We start from the raw sequence: 20,311 nt of genomic DNA on the forward strand, positions 1-20,311 counted from the left end.
CGTGGACTTTCTTAATATGATATGGCCCAAAATAGGTTTCAGTATTCAGGAGGATTGGGGCCTGCAACCAGAGACTAGCATCTTGTTTTCCATTTGGGGCGTGGAGTTTAAATTATGTAGAATTTCACCGTAAAAAGAGTAAAAGGGTCAAGGACAAAGTGAAAGCGAATACCAGTTTGTGGTAGCCATGGCTGCAGTGTTCTGCACCACTCTTCACCTTAATTGTTCAAACCCACCTACCTCCACCCAGGAGGGAAACGTGCAGGTTTGTACTACATGCATTTTTTCCAGAAAAGCACTGCCCAGGCCTTCTTCACCCTACCCTTAACATATTCAACACCCTGTTTTTCCCAACTACAAAAAATCCAAATGAGAGGAAAACATCTCCATGCACAGAGGAACTGTCCTTGTCTCTTCTGTAGTCAGAGGCGTTTGTCCTGCGGGCCCAGCTCAGTGTCAAGTCTTCCTCAAAGAAGGGAAAGAAGAACAAGGGAGCTTTATCCTCTCTGAAGGCTCTCACTGAGTCATAGACTCTCATCTCTCTCTCACACACAGAGTGGTACAGACATACCTCATTTTATTATTGTGCTTTGCTTTATTGCACTTTGCAGATACTATGTTTTACAAATCAAAGGTTTGTGGCAACCCTGCATCAAACAAGACTAGTGGCACCATTTTCCAACAGTATTCGCTCACTTCATGTCTATGTGTGACATTTTGGTAATTCTCACAATACTTAAACTTCTTTTTTTGTTATGGTGATCTGTGATAAGTGATCTTTGATGTAACGCTTGCAAAAACTTTATGACTCATTGAAGACTCAGATGATGGTTACCATTTTTTAGTTAAGGTACGCACATTTGTATTTTTAGATATACTGCTATTGCACACTTAGACTACGCCATAATGTAAACATAACTTTTATATGCCTTGGGAAACCAAAAGATCTGTACGACTTGCTTTACGGCAATATTCACCTGATTGTGGTGGTTTGGAGCTAGCCTGGCAATACCGCCGAGGTATGCCTGTATGTGGTAGCAAGTTGAACACCTGACCACAGAATCCCTAACCTTTTTCTATGTCAACAGCTTCCTTTTAGAAGCTCAATTTGTGAGCTTTTACTCCACAAGCTGGGTGACTTTCAGACTTTGGCACCTATTTCTATTTAGATATCAAGCTTAGTTCCTAAGCAACCAGCTGGCACCCCTCCCTCTTTCTTCCCCCATCAGGGAACCAGCCTACTATACTAGCATAACAGGTCAAACGGAGATCAATCCTGGACAAATCAGTGCTTCAGGGGACTTTAATGAAAGCAAAAAAAAAAAAAATGGAGCAAGAACAAGGCAGAAGGATTCTGTTCTAGGCAGTTTTGCCTTGTACAAATAGAATGAAGTCATCAAGTCAGAGTCTTAAAGCTGGCATTATTTCAGGCATCATTCTAACTCCTTCACTTTACAGTAACGAATATGAAGCCCAGAGGTTAAATGACTTGGTTCAAAGTCACCCCCCTGGAAGCAAAGCTGCAGTTAGAACCCTGTTGTCCAGACTCCAGGCTAAATCTCCTTCTATTGATACTACATTATACTGGGAGGTTTAAAGAAGAAGAGGAAAGTATGAAGGGTGATTTTTTTTATAAATTAAATTAACTTTAAAAGCTAGACATACTTGGAGAGTCAGAGACTACTAATGCTGTTAGAAAGAAGAAAGGCTTGAAAGCTGGTTAAATCTGAAAAATAAAAAATATTCATATGTACAATATTGTAAAAAAAAGGCATTCATGATTACTGGGCTGGCAGGGTAGTGGGCAATTGCATGCTGGGGGCGGGCTGCATAGGCTGCCAGCTTTCCTGGGTTTGCAGGATGCGGTACAGCTGCTTCAGCTGAGCAACGATGTTATCCTTGATGTCTGGAGTTGAGATCTGCAGGCGGACACTGCCACTGTCAAAGGATCGTGTGAAGTCACCAGAAAACATCTCATAGATCATCCGAGCCACCACCGGAATGACCTGTTCAGGACACAGAGCACACAGGTATCCTCTGAGAAAAAAGTTCAGAGAAAGAAAAAAAAAAAAGAAAACCAGCAGGAGGGACCCAAGGTTGAAGGAAGGACTAGTGAGGCCATGGGGAAGTCCCCAACTTTAATGTCTAGACACAAAATATGCTTTTATCTCTCTGGACTATCCTGCCAAGGTTCACTTTAGAATTTGGTTCAGATGAAGGTAAAGAACCGAGAGGCAGCATCACATCACATACCTAAATAAATAGCTGCTTATTGACAAAGACTTTTACCCAAATTTCATCTGTTCACAGCCAAACCCAAGTGGTCTTGTTGCCACTTTCCAGAATACGTCCTTAAAGTAGCTCAAAAGACTTCTAAAATTAGGCTTCTGCAAGACTCTAAAGTCAGTGAGAAAACAAAGTCTCCCGTGAATCAGTAATTTGCCTTGACAACCCTCTATTCTCCAGCCTGGTTCTACTGTACAATATACAAAACTTTGTTGCTACTCCATCTAATAGGATTAAAATCCACACAGGCTGATGGATACCTCAACTCAGAGCTCAACCCCAGACCTATGGGCTAAAGCATTGATAAAAAGGCAAAGAGTTGTTGACACTTATCTCCTCACCTGAACCAAGATGAGTTTCCTTTCCTGGGGTTTCCCATCTGGCCATTCTTCCCCGAAGCATAAGTAGATCTCAAATGGTGGCTGCTTCTCTATCTGTCCTTTCTGGTGGGCAATGAGATCTGTAGAACATGGAAGGGCAGTTTGGTATACTGGGTCATTCCATATCCATTCAGTAAATACCAGCTTTTATGTTATGTTGTCTGGCATAGTAGCCACTTGCCACATGTGGCTACTGCATTTAAATTCACTAAAAGTAAATGGTTCCTTAGTCACATTAGTAACATCTACATACTCAACAGCCACATGTGGCTAGAGACTAACATACCAAACAACACAAATATAGAAGATTTTCATCATTTTAGAGGGTTTTATCGGATACCACTTAAACTAGACTTGGGGTTCAAATCACACTGGAAAATTTACATCTCATTCCTCTCCTTAAATATACCTGCTTGAATTTGCCACTCAAATATGTCCCAAACAAAAAGACTATATGTTTAACCAATTATGATGAGTAGGGTCACCTTCTAAAGTGAAGGATAAATAAGTTGGTGGACTCTGGGAGCAATGAAAGGCTGTCTCCCTCTTCTGCCAACAAAGGAACTACAACCAACCTAAAACTGGCTTCAAATATGTAGCTTTGGAGTGGAACGTCCTTCTGCCCCGGTCACTTTTATTTTTCAGAATCAAGGTTCTCTTCTACCTTGACTTCTTGCTGAAGAAACTGTTTCTTTAAGAACTTTGCAGAGCCAGGAGAGGCGGGGCAGGAAGAAGGAAGACATACTTGCAGGGAGCTGTTCCCACCCATCAATCCTCTGAAAAAAGACTCACCACTCAGGAACGTTTCCAGACAAAACAGTTTGACCTTCTTTTGTCTCTCAATCAGGTTGGGGGCAACAAGTGATGGGGCACATGGCCCAGACCAGTACACCTTGCACTGGCACAGCCTGATGGCGTAGATGGCGTGCCCGCTGACCTCCAGGATCAGTCCTCTATCCATGACGTCTAGCAGCTTGCTGGTGAACAGCTTCTGCTTCTCATTGGTGATGTGCTCTGGCCCCGGGAACTTGACCTGCTCCAGGCTGACGGGACCAAAGAGCTCCTCCTGGTCAGGCATGGGACCCAGGTCCCCATAGAAGAGCCGGCAGCCTTGGGGGTTGCTCACGGTCATGGTCTGCCCATATTCCTTCCCACGGTACTGAAACTTGATGTCCAGGTCAGTCACTGCAACGTAAGACGGGACAGTGAGAGTCCTGCCCCACTGCTCTGCCTGTCCATCCCTAAGACTCGTGCAAGTCCATTAGGATCAAGCCATCTTTCAGCCAGCGTCCAGGAAGGCCACTGGCATAGTTATCCTTCCTGCAACACAGGGAGACATCAACATATCCTGGGAGTATTCCCTCAAAAGGCTGCCTTGAAGCAAACAGTTCAGAGTCCATCTATACTATCTTGGTTCAATCACCACTCCCTAAGAGCTAGAATTCCTCCAGCCAAAGTTCTGGGTCCTAGTCTCCCCATTTTGTACTGAGTCTTTACATCAACAGGCGTTGGAAGGAGCTGAAAAGACTAAGGCAGCATCTGGTTTGTGTTGTCATTTTTGACTCACTGTTTAAAGAAACCAGAGAGACAATAAAAAATACCAAGCCATCTTTCTGAAAAGTACACAGATGAGCACACACTGTCGATCTGTTCTAATAATACATCACAAAAGGACACAGTTCACAGCAAAGTAAATTTTCACTCAGCAAATGTCTATTGAACGCTATAGGTCTTACCAAAGCTATCAGCCTCTTGGACAAAATGGTAGTTTCCCCCCACCCCCGGCCCGCCCCCTACCGTGTGTATTGTGAAAGGGAGAGGCAGGACATTGATTCTTCACTGAGATGGATTTGTGCACAATTCAGAAAGAGAGAGTCTCTGGATCCTAAAGCCCCTCAAAACCCAAGAGCCTCCTTGACCAAATCCACAGTCATTAACCTCCCTTTCCCACAACTAACCTGGTCCCCAAATATCCTAGGCAAACTGATAAACCCAGGCCTTCCACCCACCTAAGAGGTGAGTAACGCAGAGCTGCACAGCAGCCAATCATAGGATCTTCTTGGGCAAGCAGGTATGGGCTAATGTTTCTTTACTTCTTCCCCAGTGACTCATCAGCCAGCCAGGAACCAGACACAGAGGCTGCCTGGGGGACTATTCTATACAAGGCAAAGAAATGGAGGCAGAAGGTGGGGCAGGAAATGGACTATAATAGGAGCTGAAGATCCAGTTAGGAAAGCAAGGCTTACTTACTCGGGAGTGAGCTGATCCACAGCTCTGGAGAGCTATAGAAAGGCTGTATAGGCGCCTGAGGCACTTCCATCTCCAGAGGTTCCGTTTTGGGCCACACTGCTTCAGGGCTGCAGTTGCCCACACTGCAGTTGCCCACACTGGCTGGTGCTATGGGAGAACCTAAAACGGAAGGCTGTGGGTGAGCTGGCGGGGTACCACTCACATACCACCTGGGTTGGAGGCTCTAAAACCTTAAAGGTCTAACACTGGACCACAACTCAGTGTAGCAGCCCATCAATAATGCCCCCAACAAACACCAAAAAGAAACAAGGTTCTCCTGCTTCTATAACTGCTTGTTAGTTCTTGCATCGACTCATAATTCTGACAATGTACATTTGCTGATGACTAACAGACAAGTGAGTTTTCTCTGGGATTAAATTAGAATGGGTATGAATGTGAGGTTCCCTGTTGCAAAATTTGGGCCCAGCAATTAAATAGAAGTTGGTTGTCTTCTGTAAAATAAACTCAACTAAACTGGTTGATTAACTTTGAGTGTTAATACATAGAAATTCATTTAAAAACAAACAAATACTTTATATGCATGAAACTTCTAAAAGGATACTCAAGAAACTGGTAAGATCTGTCTCCTCCAGGAAAGGAACTGTTTAGAGAAAGGATGGAAGGAAAATCTTTCAGCTGATTTCCTTTTTGTAACATTATGAATTTAAACCATGTAAGAGTATTATTTATTCCAAAGTATCCAATTAAAGAAACTGAGGCTCAAAAGGTCAAATGACTTGATTTTAAGTCCCATAGCAGCAAAGTGAAAAGAACTTGAGAGAATGAAAAACCCATCCTATTTCCCTGCTATTGTCAAAGTTGGCTCACTCCAAAGTTTTCAGATTCTCCTCCTAACCTCACCTTTTATGCATCTATTCTTCAACAATTCTTCTTTCTCTGCCCAACAGCTCTGAAATCACAGAGGTTAATGTTTCTTTGATCCTTTGTGTACAAGTCTGGTTAAATCTATGTACCCATTTTACTTTTGTTTTTAATATATGTTCACATGTTTCCATAAAGGATCCAAGGTGGCCCGTAACATAAGGCCACAGAACAGAATCTTGAATAAGACATGAAAACAAATAGGAAATCAGAAAAACATTTTTTAAATAGTAAAAAAAAAAAGTGTATATATCTTGGAAATGAGTTGTATCCTTTTAAGGGGTGAGAAGAACAGAATGAGTCAGCCAAGGATTTGGGAAAGGATCTCACGTTTCCAAATGTCCAAATCTTAAAATTTCACTAAATGGGAATGTAGCTGTGGCAATATTAGCCTGAGCGAGCTCTATGATGACTGTCTTTACTCATCACTTGGTTGCAAAGTTATAAATGACAGGGTAAGTGAAGGAAGACAAGCAGACAGGTAAGAGTCATTTCTTGACTCTCCGAGGAAGGGGCATCATCTAGAGTATGGTGTTCCAAAATCCTAAAGGAATCATCTTGCTACACTGAATTTTCTAGGTGGCAAAATTATCTCATTTGACCCATAGCAGCCAGGTAGCACTAGTGGTAAAAAAAAAAAAAACAACTTGCCTGCCAATGCAGGAGACATAAGAGATTCGGGTTCAATCCCTGGATTGGGAAGATCCCCTGGAGGAGGCATGGCAACCCACTCCAGGATTCTTGTCTGGACAATCCCATGGACAGAGGAGCCTGGTGGGCTACAGTCCATGGAGCCGCAAAGACTGAAGCAACTTAGCACACACGCACAGCCAGATGGAACTTAGAAAGGCAGTGAAAAGCTGCTCAACTGAATGCAAGTCACGTGACTAGGAGCGTGTCAGTGGAAAGTTCAAGCAAAGATGCTGCAGAAGAACAATTCGCCCTGTGTTTGAGAATCCTCGGTACAACGGAAAATGCAGTACCTGCTCTGTCACACAGTGACCCTCAAACCTCTCAACTCATTTTTCCTGGGAAGCTGAATTCAAAAGGTTAAAAAAAAAAAAGATAAAAGTCTCTCTAGTAGATAAATTTTATCAGAGCCTAGTATTAAGAGCTGTAGAAGCCACAAGGGTCCCATGATACAGTCTTAGCAGAGTAGACCCTGTTAAGGGAGTGACAGAAAATTTATAGCAAGACAAACACCAGAAGAATTGGCCTACAATTCATGAAAATGATATCTGCACTTTGACCTGAAGGAAATCAGCAAAATTTATAACAGCTGGTATATTTGTATGCACGATTGAGAATGAATTTCATTTTTTAATTTCTCTGAATTATCACATAAGACTCAGAAGATGCTCTCTATGCCTAGAAGCCACCCCCACAGGGATAACTGGGCCTAGGAATTCCTTTGCCTATGACCCCTACTTGCTAACAGACTGGCAGCCTGGCCACAGGGTCCAGTCACTGCTCCTAGGGCAGCGGTCGATATAGTGTCAACAGTTGCAAAACGAAAGCCCCTTACCTCCTCTTCACCCCTCCGCACCCCTCCGTCACCCCACTCACCATTGATGTTCAGGAAGGGGAAGGTGTCCTGAATGGGGACGTGGTGCTGTGACTGGTCCAGCTCATCTTCCTCATCTTCTTCATCCACATCATTGTCTTTCTCATCCCAAGGAGCAGACCCAGTGGATCCTTCCCAAAAAACAGACACACAAGCCCACAAGCAAGCCACTCACTTTTCACTGTCATCCTGGTAGCTGACCCACTGTTCAAGCTAGCCACTGCCAGCACAGAGGCTCCTGGGGTTCAGCGTGCACCCCCAATGCCCTAGCCAAAGTGTGGGGACCGAAGGGGTTCACCACCCCCACCTTCCAGCTCCTTCTCTAGAACGCTAATGTAAGCTCTCATCCCCCCCACTATCCAGGAGCTGCACACCCTATTCCCTTCTCCTAGAAAACTTTTAACTTCTACTCTAAACCTACTTTGATGCATTAACATCCCTTTTAAGGACCCAAGGATCACAGCTTCTCTCCTTTGTAAACTTAATGTGACAACAGAACCTTCCCTCATGGCAGGGCCTCCCTAGATTCACTGGAGGTCAAGTCTAAATCATCTGGCTCTCCAGTGATTTTGCCTGGAGAATCCCAGAGATGGAGGAGCCTGGTGGGCTGCCGTCTATGGGGTCGCACAGAGTCGGACACGACTGAAGTGACTTAGCAGTAGCAGTTGGATCTTACCCTACAAATTCAATGACATCCACCCATCATTTATAAAGAGAACTTATCAGCTTTTGGAATGTCATGTTAATTGATTCTTAGAACAGCCTTTGAAATAGGCAGGAAAGATGAGAGCCCAGGTTTTATAATGAAAGAAACTGAGGCTCAAAAGGTCAAAGGACTTGATTCAAAGTCCCATGGTAGCGAAGTGAAAAGAACTAGGTTTAGAACTCAGACCTTCCAAGTTTTAATCCCTCCTCCTTCTAAACTACCTGGCCTCTCTTCTCAGTGTTGAGCCCAGAGAGAAGCTATTTTTACAGAACTCTATGCTCCCTCCATTTTCTAAGGCTTCAGTGTTCCACTAAGTGAGCAGGAACACCTTGGTGAGTTTATATCTTTTGTTCTCTGAGCCTTTCCAGCAACAGAATTTCTTGTTCAGCAGTCATAAACATTCTAAGCAAGGCAATTTTCAAGTCGACTATCTCTTGAAGGGTCTAGCCAGGAACCCAGCACACTGTCCACCTTCTCCCCAGCAGCTGGGGCCTCACCTGGGTTAATGATAGAGCCCTGGGGCTGGGGGATGTCACACACTTGATATATCTTCACTGGGTTCATGGGCACCTCCTTGGTGCCATCATACATCAGGTTGAATTCTCTGCTCTTGTTGAGAGCACAGCGGAGCTGGGCCTTCCATTTAGCTGGGTCGGGGTCATCTACCCCTTCCTGGTACTTCCCTGTCTCCACAGCCCAGGCCTGAAGAACAGGAAACTGCAGTGAATGCCTGCTGTTGCCCAGACACGCTGCAAAGTGTGCCCACCCTCCCGCATGCAGGCACGGACACACGTGGGCCCGCCTGGCCCAACCCCAGTGTACAGAGGCTGCAGCAGGAAGCACCACCTTGACGGACCAGGCGAGGGAGGGCCGGAGTGAGATTAAACCAGATGCAAATATAATCTTGTGCAAAGAGGAGCCTTATCTCAAGCATTGGTGCCAGTTGGTGACTACAATGGCCATAATGAAGGGCTGAAAATAAAGAAACATCTGAAACAAATATACACTAAGATACTAATGGTAACTTTGAAAGCAGGAATGCAGATAATTTGTTTTACTTATTTTTTTTTGACGAGTTGCTTATATAACAAGAATAAAAAGGAAGATGGCATATGATTTGAAGCGTGTGGTCTTGCTGTCCCTCCCCTTCCATCTTCAATCTGATGCACAAATAACTGCAGAAACCAAACGCCTTTAGAACTAAAATAGCCTGTGGGAGGGCAGGACATGCACTCTGAGAATTCAACTCGCCGCAGCGGGCGGCGGAGGGCCTCAAGTCCTAATAAACTCACACTGCCTGCCTTTCCCTACTTTCTCAAACTCCCACATTGGGAACATTTCTCTGGAAACACCAGTGGCTGGTGGCCTGGGCCAAAACCACTGTGGCCTCGCCGCTCTGGTTTTCAGTTTCCAGGTCTAAGAGGCATCAGCTTTCTGCTTCATGGGCTATCCGCCCTTCCCCACCGTGAACATATTCTCCATGTCCATGCTTTCTTCAGGCCTGTCTAGTACGTCCTGGTGCAGAAAACGGGGGTGTCGTCTGCCGAGGACTCAAGATCGGGAAGCACACAGCAGCCTGTTCAAGCTGACAGGGCCCGTCGCTCGTCCAGCCCACCTCCCCGCCTCCAATCCTGACTGTGGACTTCTTCCTCAAGCCCAGACGGAGTTTTTCTGCCTTGTCCTCTGAGTACTCTGGTCTCTCTCAGTCATTCCCTGCAGAGCCTCACAGTCACGAGGAAGCTTCTTCCAGTAGCCAACCTGAATCCTTATCCTCTGATGCACTCACTTTTTCCTACCCTCTTCTGGGGCCGGAGGGGGCTCCCCTCCTTGCTGTGCAGTCTGGAGTGAAGGGAGCTGACAAGGCTGCTGCCCTCAGCGTAGCAGGCTCCATTGCATCCAGCCCCGGGTAGGCGATCTCCACCTCACTGGCCCCCAGTGTCCAGAGAGTCCTATCTCCAGTTGCACCTGGCGGTGCCTGGCGGCTACCTCTCCCTATTTCCCCCTCCATTTGTTTGACCTCCAGGTCCACTCACTTCTGGCCCCACTCAGCTGGCTTGGGCAGTGCTGACTTTGGCACAGGTCTGCAAATTTCTGTGGCTCCCTGAATCTCTGCCTCTCCATGGAGAGCAGCCAGACTAACCCAGAGCCTTTTCTGCTCACAGCACAGCCTCACTCCTGGGCCCATTCAGACCCTGTGGAGGACCTGAGGCTGATGCAGCAGAGGGTGGTATCCACCACGTGACAGCCATTGTCTTCATAAACAACCCATGTTCAAACCCATTCTGAGATTCTGGTCACCGGGCAGGTCCCTATTTCTCTTCCAAAAACGGACACAGTCTCTGCATTTTTATGGCAATTTATGAGTCCCTTTCTAGACGTTTATTTCACTCAATTCTCACAACAATCTCGTGAGGCAGGCAAGACTGGTTTTATCCTGATTTTACCGAAGGGGAAGCTAAAGCCCAGAGAGATTATGTGACTTGTTCGAGACCACACACGCGAGTGCCGGTAGTGGGATATGAAGCCGGGACTCACAGCTCCTGGTCAGAAGGGGCTGTCTGATAATGGAGGGGCAGCAGATAGGCCTGGGTTCAAATCCTGGCCCCACCACTATGTGATTTGGGCAAGTTACGTAGCCCCTCTGAGATTCAGCTTTTACATCTACAACAGAAGGGTAACATCCTCTTTTCAGCATCATCGAGAACTAAATGAGATAATACTCCTAGAGTGTGGAGCAGATACCCTCTTAATTCTGGTCATCACCTCGACACCCTTATGCTGCCAAAGGCCTGCCAGAGCTTGGGATCTTTGAAGGCACCCTCATTCTCCTCCTGACACCCAGACCTCCCCTTAGCATGCCGCAAACAGATGCACAGATATAACTAGGGCAGAGCAGCTGCACGCAGCCACCTTTTCCTCAAGCCCTAAGGATTCAGAACATTCTCGTGAGTGGAACCTTCAGGAACCAGCCTCTTTCCCCATGGCCAGCCACCATCAGGCACTTCAGTAACAAGTCCGGCTGCAGGCCAAGGCAAGAGGCCAGACCAGGCCCATCCTCCTTGATGCCAGCTCCAATAATTGGTGCTGGTTTCCAGACGGTTTCCTTACCACTTTTATATCATTATTAAATTTTTAAATTAAAAGCACTGATTTACTTTGTAAGTATTCACAGGCCAATTTTTTCTCTACCTCTTGTCTCTATACCCAATAGAACGGTTCTAGGATGGCTCTCCTTTGAGGTATGAGTCCACCTCTCCTGGCCCAATCTCAGCCAGAACCTGGGGCATCAATCTTTAGAGGTTCAGGATAGAGACTGGATTTCACTTGACTTCCAGCTGCTAGTCAGGGAAAAAATGGAGAAACTCATTTCTCCGTGTTTTGGAGGTGCAGGAACTAAAGTTACTCAAGAGACAGAAGACTGACCAGCACAGAGAAGTCGGTCTGGAGTGGAGGCACAGGCTCCAGAGTTACAAACCACATAATAGCCCTTCCCACAACTACCTTCTCACTGACTTCCATCTTAGATTTTGGTTTCACTCACATTTTATAAAGTGTTACGTGATTCAATCTTGTTTTCAGTTAAGCAAAATAACTCTCACATCCAAGCTATTCTTTAGTTAAGAAAACATTTGTAGAATAAAAACCTGTAATTAAATCACCTTTCATTTTTTTAAGATGGCTCAGGGGTAAAGAACCTGCCTTCCAATGAAGGAGACAGGGGTTCGATCTCTGGGTTGGGAAGATCCCCTGGAAGAGGAAATGGTGACCCACTCCAATACTCTTGCCTGGAAAAAATCCCATAGACAGAGGAGCCTGGAGGGCTATAGTCCATGGGGTCGCAAAAAGTCAGACACGACAGAGCACGCATGCATAGGTGGATGAGGCAAAATGTTTTAATTCCAAAAGAAACTTGCAGAGGGCCCTCAACACCCATTCTACAGGCTGTTAGGAGCCTGCTACCACTCAGTAGTTCTGCCTGGGTCTGGATAGCCATTTCCAGGCCAGAGCAAGAACCTTGAGTGAATGAAAGATTGACTGCTGGCTGACCCTCCAGAGCTCTAGAACAGCCTCAGCATACAGGCAATTAGCAGGAGCATAGCCAGTCACACGTGCCATCCCTTGGGATGTGAGCTGAGTACCTTGGACCGATGGGAAAGAACAAACGGCCTCGACCGTAATAACAGACATGCCCCAACAAGAGAAATCACTCTGCCTGCTAAGTCTGTCCCCCCACCCGCATCAACATTCTGCTGCCTCAGCATCTTGGATCTAGCACCTTCTTCACGCCAAAATTGAAAACAAGACAATAAAAACCAGAAAGGCCTGAGAACTGGAAAACGTTTCGAGTGAGACCGTAAAAGAAGACCTTTACCTTGAAAATGGTGTTTTCCTCCTCTTGCTGGGGGCTGTGCCGGGTGGCATGTTTCCAGGGGATCTGGAAGCGTTTGGAGTCCCTGTGTAGCCAGATGAGCCCTGGGTACAGACCACTATCCACTTGGGCCACCAGCCAGGGCTTCAGCCGAACTCTGCGGGGGTGGAGGGCCATGATCTGGGCTGGGGGGAAGGGGAGAAGTGGGGAGAGGAGAATTAGGCCAGCCCCTGGGAAAAGTTCCCAGCCACTGTTCCCCTATGATAGAGCTACAGTTTCATTAGATTACAGCAAAGAAACTAAATATGGGAATAAACTGTGCCAGGTGGGGAAGAAAAGAAAAGAGGTTAAAAGGTTCTTTTGATTCTTATTCCAAAGCCATTTATTTTTCATGCTCCAGCCAAATCAGACTTATCATGTAAGTAGATCACATTTCTTCTATTTAAATCCTGAGGCAGAAAAATAAAAAGATGATGTCATCCCTGCTGGAACACAGTCCTTCCTGAAGTACCAAGAGAACAGAAGGGAAATTGCCCTTTTCAATCTCATCTTAGGAGAGGGAAGAAAAAAGTTATGGAAACAGCAAAGGATAGACAAGAACCTGAAGCGCGCGCTCTTTTTTTAGACAACTACGGAATGACAGCATCGTGATGAGAGAGAAGCAGGCAAAGGGGTGGGTCCTGGTTGCAAAGTCCTCACTCACATAGATGAGCAGGCAGTGTATCCACAGGAATCTGAGAGCTGCGCCTCAAGTCAGGTTTCCTTGCTCTGAGCCACCCAAAGGTTCTGTACAGGGCGGGGAAAGGGGGGGAAGGGGAGTGTGAGCAGGTTATCCCTAGAACAATCCAGTGCTCTGTAACTGAGCTCAGAAGCCCCGGAATAATCAAATATCACAGTGCCTAACCCTAAAGTCCGAAAAACAGTCATGAGACACGCTCCCTACTGTTAGGACAGCCTCCTTACCTAGGTCTGTTTATCTCCCCCACAGAGGCTGAGTGGAACTGATTGGCTACAGGAGCCAGCCTGGGTAAAGTCTGCAATTGATCCTCATAAAAATAGAAGGGCTCAGCACAGCCTAGCAGATAACATTTGGTGCCATCGGGGGAAACAAAGGCCTGTCCCAACTGGGTGTCTACAGGAAAGAGCAATCCCTGGAGAACTGCTTGCCTGGGATGTTGCATTTAGACTTTTTTTTTTTTTTTTTTGGTGTTCTTATCTCACTTTGTTTTTACTTTCACGTGAGAAATTGATGCCTGCAAAACAACGTTCATTCAACAAATATTTGTTCGTCAGCTACCGTGTGACAAGCGCGAGGTCAGTTATTAAACACAATGTTTTCATCAGACTGCCTGAAGAAATCCACACTGGAATTGCTCAAACCCCACAAGAACCTGAGAAAAGGAAGATAAATAAGTCACCTTCCCACCCAGAAAGATTCCCACCGGGGCTGTGGTTCAGAAATCAAACCAGTTGAGTCAGCTTAAATCTCCCCCTCAGAGGAGCTTAGCTGAGGGGGTGGCCCCTAATGCGTCACTTCTTTCCCAGGCCAGCCTGCAAACAAATGGGAAAACGCAAACCCAGCTGGGTCACCGGCACTTTAAGAGCAAAGCAGGGCCTGCCCTCACCTGAGCCTTCTGACCCAATTACCAAGCCCTGCAACTGAAACCTGCCCCCCTGGGAGCAGAGCTCCCCGTGGGCAGGCGAGGTGGCATGGGGTGTTCAAGTGCCCTCCTCCCCCAAGTTCTTGGCCTTGGTGTAGGTTGCTCCATAGGGCAGCAAATCAAGCTATCAAACCCCGGAGAACATTTACCTTATAAGGAGGAGGGAATGCATATCCTCCGCAGGGCAAGTTCTAGCCTTCCCTTCTTCAGTTCTGGCCTGTGATGATGGGGGGATGGGGCGAAGGAAGAACCAAAAGAACCGGAAATGGATGGCAAACGGGTCCAACCTAGTAAGGGGCTTTTGAGAAGATCTACTGCAATATGGTCAGCCCTCCTATACTGTTCCCTGGTGGCTCAGGAGGTCAAGAATCTGCTTGCAACGTGGGAGACCCAGGTTCGATCCCTGGGTCAGAAAGATCCCCTGGAGAAGGGAATGGCAACCCACTCCAGTATTCTTACCTGGGAAATCTCATGTGCAGAGGAGCCTGGCGGGCTAGAGTCCATGGGGTCACAAAGAGTTGGACACAACTGAGCGACTAACACACTTACTGTAATATGGTCAGTCCTGTGTCTAGGACTGGCAGACATGTGAAATCCACCCCTTGAAGGATTGCAGGCTTTGAAGAAGAGAGTTCCTCCTAGTTGATCCACGGCACATCACGAAAAAAATTAAGGCAATCAAGCCAACACAAGGAACTGCACACAGAGTGATGGGGAGGGAGAAGTAGCCACCCATAGAGATCCGTGATTAAGATCTAGAACCCTGTGTTCTCAGCATTCTCCCAAGATGGCAGCACGCAGGGGCAACCCTGCCCAGCCTCCTCCTCCCTGCCCCACCTCCATCACAGCTAACCCTCCCCATCTTCTCAAAGCCGACCAGTATCTCCACCTGCCACCCAGTAACTAAGACTACAAAAAAAGGCAGAGAGGGAAAATTGCGAGGCAACCAAAATAACAGGGGAAAACAGCTAATCAGACATTCATAGGCTGCAGCATCTAGCAGCTATTAACATTGAGGCATCTGAAGAATTTTTATTGGATTTAGGAAAATCTTTATATATGTACTTAAGAGGGAAAAGGCATCATACAATATTGACTGGGTAGTACCTCTTCCATCTTGTAACATAACATGCACTTGTGAATATATGCACATAGAATTTTTAAAGGGGGTAGAAATAAGATATCGATGCAACGAGAAGTTCTTAGTCGTTACCCCAGTAGTTACCTTAGCGATGGTAGGACTGTGGGTGACTTTCACGCTTCCCTACATACTTTTATGATTCACATTTTCCTACAATGACATGTTTTGATTCATAACTTAAAAACAGAACACTACAAGTAATATATATATGTTTTTTTTTAACCACAGGAAGCTAAGGCATTTCTTGGCCACTGGGAGGTAAAAAAGATGATGGCCTTCAGCTAATAGAAACCATGGTAACAACAATCCTCTATATCTACATAGGCTTTATAGTTTTCATGTACGCTTTTACTTAATGTGTCTGACCTCATCCTCATGATCTAGAAGTAGTGTTGTTATCATCCCCATTTTACAGCTGGGTTAACTGAGGCACAGCAAAGTGTTTTGTCTGGGGCCTGGACCCAGTACTTCTGAGTCAGAGTGTGCTGTACCATAACCTGGCACTGCACCCAGCCCTCCAAGTCTCTCCCTTCTTCTGTACGCCAAGAGAGTAAACCAAAAACATCGACAAAGATCCAAGCAGCACAGAGGGCCAGTGAAGTGCTTAGGGAGGAGACTGCACGACACCCACCCTTAAACACACCTAAACCAAAGTTTTCTTTCAAAACACTCTTGCCACCCAAATCCCAAGGCCCACAGAACAACCCTTGCCTAGTTGAATTCAGCTCTGGTTATCTCTAGCCGCCATCATAGCAAAATTCAAGGCCTGAGTCTCCAACAGGTATTCAACCAGCCACAGAACAAAGATCCTCACCCAATCACTCTCCTCACTCTGGGCCCTGAGCACAGATGCTTTCAGCCTCCCCAGGGCATGAACTGTCCTCTCTCACACCCCCAGTCCAGGGAACAGGCCCCCTAGAAACACCCGCACTGCCATCTCTGCAGCCCCTGCCCAGACTACTTTCCAGGAACACCCTGAAGCGGAGACTCAGCTGTCAATGATTTTGCTCAGAGTAAAACACACACACTCTCATTTCTTGCAGACAGGCCTCAGGCGATGGTCCTGCTTTTTTCCTCCCTCCTCCTGGAGGGACCTGAAATGCCATCTTCCCAGTTCCCCAGTCTTTCCTCCATTTAGTTCAGCCCTGTTTAGGGGTAAATTCTGAACCTCTACCCATGATTCCTATGCCCTTCCCCCCTGCTTGATTGAAGCTGGGGGCTGGAGAGAGCTAGCGACCCTGTATGGGGTGCTGGTGTCAAGTGTTATACAAACATCTAAGCCTAAAGTACTGTTCTGGGTCGGCACCCCGCCGTCACCAACCCCTGCTCAAACGCGCCTTCTTCCTCTCCCTTCCTGGCTTCCACTTTTGACAGCCACCAAGAGAGCAGGGGCGCGTCGGGATGACCCCTTTACCACACAGCAGGCTCCCTGTGAACAGTGGCACCCCGGGCCTGCTTTCCAGCCCAGCCTGGAAGACTTTCCCCACTTCTCCACACCCGCCCTCCAGCCCCTTCAGGCGAAGAAAGCCTCACCCCCAGAGCAACCACACCCGGCGCCACCCTCCTCAGCACCTCATTTGGCTACTTGGAAATCCGCGGGTGTCTCCCAGGCCCAGGGCGAGGGGCCTGAAGGTGCTAAACAAATTCCAGGAGAGAAAACAAACTGGCCGAAGCTACTGGTTGCCCCGACCCGCAATTTTCCAAAACACCCACCAAGATCAAGGGCCGGCTGGCCGGGTGGCCGGCCTGGGAAATCCCCTCTGTGGGCAGCGAGGGCCGGCGGAGTGGCGAGCCGGTAGGACCAGAGGGGCGGAGGCGCCGTAGCGCGCCCCGACGGTGGGTGGGTGGAGGCTGGGAGCCGCGCACTCCCGCTGGGCGGGGAGGGAAAGGAAGTGGACCGAAGCGAGGGGTCGGGAAGGGTTCGGCGATCCCAAGCTGGGACTGACCATCCAGTAGCCACCTGGGCCACAGGGACGGGCATCCAGCCCTAGAGGACATCGGCCGAAGCACGGATGTCCCTAAGCAAGCTCTCCTCACCCCTGCAGGCTCTGGAGGGGACCCTTCACCAGCGGGCGTGCCCTCCTTCCCCAAGCTAGTCTCCGGACTTTGGCGTTCCCACCTGTCTTCAATCCGGCTGCCAGAAGCGAACGTCCCTCCGAACCAAGTCCCCAGGTACGATCACCCGCCGCCACCGCGCTCCTCGACCCGTAGGGCGAGCAACGCCTGGCTGTGCGCTGGTAGGGATTGCGGGCTCCGCTCCCCGCCCCGCGCCGGCCCTCACCTGCCCGGCCCAGGTGCGCCAGGCTCACGTCAGCGCCTCGCCCGGGGACGCCGCGGCCCCCACCTCCGCCGTCCGGCCCCGCCTCCCAGGTGTAGGCCGCCTCCCAGGTGTGGCCACGCCCCCACATCCAGGATTGGCGGGTCGCGATAAATATGATACTCTGTTCCTGGGAGGCCCAGGCCCTCGCAGCGCCTTCCCCACCGCCCTGCCCTGCTTCTTATTCAGGCTGAGAAAGTAAACGCCAGGATTCAGGTCTCGACCTGACCCCTCGGGGCTCGTGTGCTTGTCCACTGGAAGCGACTGCGAGGAAATCTAAGTCGAGAAGATTTAGCTCTAATTCGAGAAGGGGCCTCCCTTCCCTTCTGCCCAATAATCACCCCTTCCGTATGGAGGTGGTGCTAGAAGTAAAGAACCTGCCTCCCAAGGCAGGAGACATAAGAGACATGGCTTCAATCCCTGGGTCAGGAAGATCCCCTGGAGGAGGGCATGGCAACCCACTCCAGTATCCTTGCCTGGAGAATCCCATGGACGGAGGAGCCTGGCGGGCTACAACTCCATAGGGTCACAGAGAGTTGGACACAACTGAAGCGACTTAGCACGCATGCATGGAGACGGTTAACTACGAATAAGGGTTTAGAGATTGTGGGTTGGCCCTATTACCTGCGGGCCTGTGTAAGTGGAGCAGGGTGTGGGGAGGGGACCCAGGACACTTGGTCCCTTCTGAGGAAAGCCCTGTGGCTTCCAGGGCAGGAATTCTGCTTCTACTCTGCCCCTTACCCCTGTGACCCTGAGTAAGTTCCTTAGATGCTTGGTTTCGATTTCCTCATCTATTCAATGAAAATAATACTTCTGTCTTTTCCAAATACTGTCTGGTAATGATTAAAAGCACGGCCTCTGCAGCCAACTATTGGGATTCAAATCCAACTCCATCAGTACCATAGACTTGGGGACGTTTTCCTAAGCTGTCCGTGCTTCAGTGTCTTATCTGTGAAAAGTGAAAGTCATTGAGTCGTTTCCTACTCTTTGCTACCCCATAGACTATACAGTCCATGGGGTCGCTAAGAGTCAGACACGACTGAGCGACTTCACTTTCACTTTTTACTTTCATGCATTGGAGGAGGAAATGGCAACCCACTCCAGTGTTCTTGCCTGGAGAATCCCAGGGACGGGGGAGCCTGGTGGGCTGCCGTCCATGGGGTCGCACAGAGTCGGACACGACTCAAGTGACTTAGCAGCAGCAGCAGCAGCAGACTATACAGTCCATGGAATTCTCCAGGCCAGAGTACTGGAGCGGGTAGCCTTTCCCTTCTCCAGGGGATCTTCCCAACCCAGAGATCAAACCCCAGGTCTCCCACATTGCAGGCGGATTCTTTACCAGCTGAGCCACCAGGGAAACCCATGTGTAGAGGGATGTAAATAATCATATCTACCTCAAAAGGGTATTGTGAGTATTCAAAAAATTACTTCATATAAAGTGCTTGGAATGATATTTGGCACTTCCCAACTGCAGTTGGGAATACCATTTTTATCGATGTGAAGATAAAAAGTACCGTAGAGGCAGTGTCTCACTGAATAAACAGAATCTCCTACTATTAATTTTTATTTATTTATTTATTCATTTTTAAATACATATTTTCATTTATTATGAATGATTATTATAAGCTATTATAAATGGTTCATTTATAATAAATTGTTTCTTTTATCCATTTGCAGCGCTGGGTCTTCTTTGCTACATGTGGGCTTTCTCTAGTTGCGAGCAGGGGCTACTCTTTGTTCAGCGTGTGGGCTTCTCACTGTGGTGGCTTCTCTTGTTGCGGAGCACAGCTCTAGAGCACAGGCTTAAGTAATTGCGGTGCATGGGCTCAACAGCATTGACATCCGGGCTTAGTTACTCTAGGGCATGTGGGATCTCCCCAGACCAGGGCTCAAAGCCGTGTCCCCTGTATTGGCAGGTGGGTTCTTAACCACTGGACCACCGGTGGACATCTCTTACTATTACTTGAAATGCAAGGCCTGTATGTCCCCTAATGGGTGTCCGATAAACGTCCCCTCACCTTTCCCACTGCAGAGAACCTCAGTCCCTACAGAGTGCATGCTACAGTGAGCGGAGTAGCAGCACGTGGGATGCTGCAGCACTGGGCTGTCACAGGGAAGAAGGGGCACAAGCAGGGCACTTAGAGACCATGGTGAAGTAGTGTTATGGACTGAACTGTGTCCCCTAAATCCAGGTGTTGAGGTCCGATGACCCCTCGTGTCTCTGAATGTGCTCTGACTCGGAGATAGGGTCTTCACAGAGTTAAACAAGCTAAAATGCAGTTATTAGAATGGGCCATAATCAGATATGACTGGTGTCCTTATACAAAAGGGAAATTTGGACGTAGAGACAAATAGACACTGAGGGAAGAGGATGTGAAGAGACACAGTGAGGAGACATCCATCTGCAAGCCAAGGAGAGAAGCCTGGGACAGACCCTTCCCTCCCTTGAAGTCCTCAGAAAGTACCAACCTTGCTGAGACCCTGGTTTTGAACTTCTGGCCTCCAGAACTGTGAGATAATACATTTCTGGGTTTAAGCCCCCTAGTCTGTGCTCCATTGTTCCAAATGCAAACTAATTTGGAAACTAGCAAACTAATATAGCTAGGTTGGAGAGCTCCAGATTGGTAATAATGCAGACTGGATTCCTAGTCCCAGTTCAGCCTAGGGACACAGCCAGCAAAGGCCTGAAAAGGCAGCAAGGTCCAGAGCCTGAATC

The 20,311-nt window shown here is 47.8% G+C and overlaps 1 protein-coding gene across 2 annotated transcripts; it reads right to left on the minus strand.

The window, feature by feature from the left end:
- Positions 1–745: 745 nt before the first annotated feature.
- IRF6 (interferon regulatory factor 6) lies at positions 746–17,629 on the minus strand. Of its 2 annotated transcripts, none has more exons than XM_010836869.1 (9): positions 17,398–17,629; positions 13,180–13,262; positions 12,480–12,661; positions 8,605–8,809; positions 7,404–7,532; positions 4,917–5,075; positions 3,459–3,851; positions 2,628–2,746; positions 746–2,006 (listed from the first exon to the last, which is right to left on the minus strand). In XM_010836869.1, exons 3-9 carry the CDS (start codon positions 12,651–12,653, stop codon positions 1,782–1,784), a joined length of 1,404 nt encoding a protein of 467 aa, XP_010835171.1. In that variant the 5' UTR covers positions 12,654–12,661; positions 13,180–13,262; positions 17,398–17,629; the 3' UTR covers positions 746–1,781. The 2 variants fall into 2 exon arrangements, with proteins under 2 accessions (XP_010835171.1, XP_010835172.1); XM_010836870.1 differs by lacking the exon at positions 17,398–17,629 and adding an exon at positions 16,992–17,385.
- Positions 17,630–20,311: the final 2,682 nt, after the last annotated feature.

Source organism: Bison bison, unplaced genomic scaffold (assembly GCF_000754665.1).
Source record: "Bison bison bison isolate TAMUID 2011002044 unplaced genomic scaffold, Bison_UMD1.0 scf7180017864067, whole genome shotgun sequence".
NCBI lineage: Eukaryota > Metazoa > Chordata > Mammalia > Artiodactyla > Bovidae > Bison > Bison bison.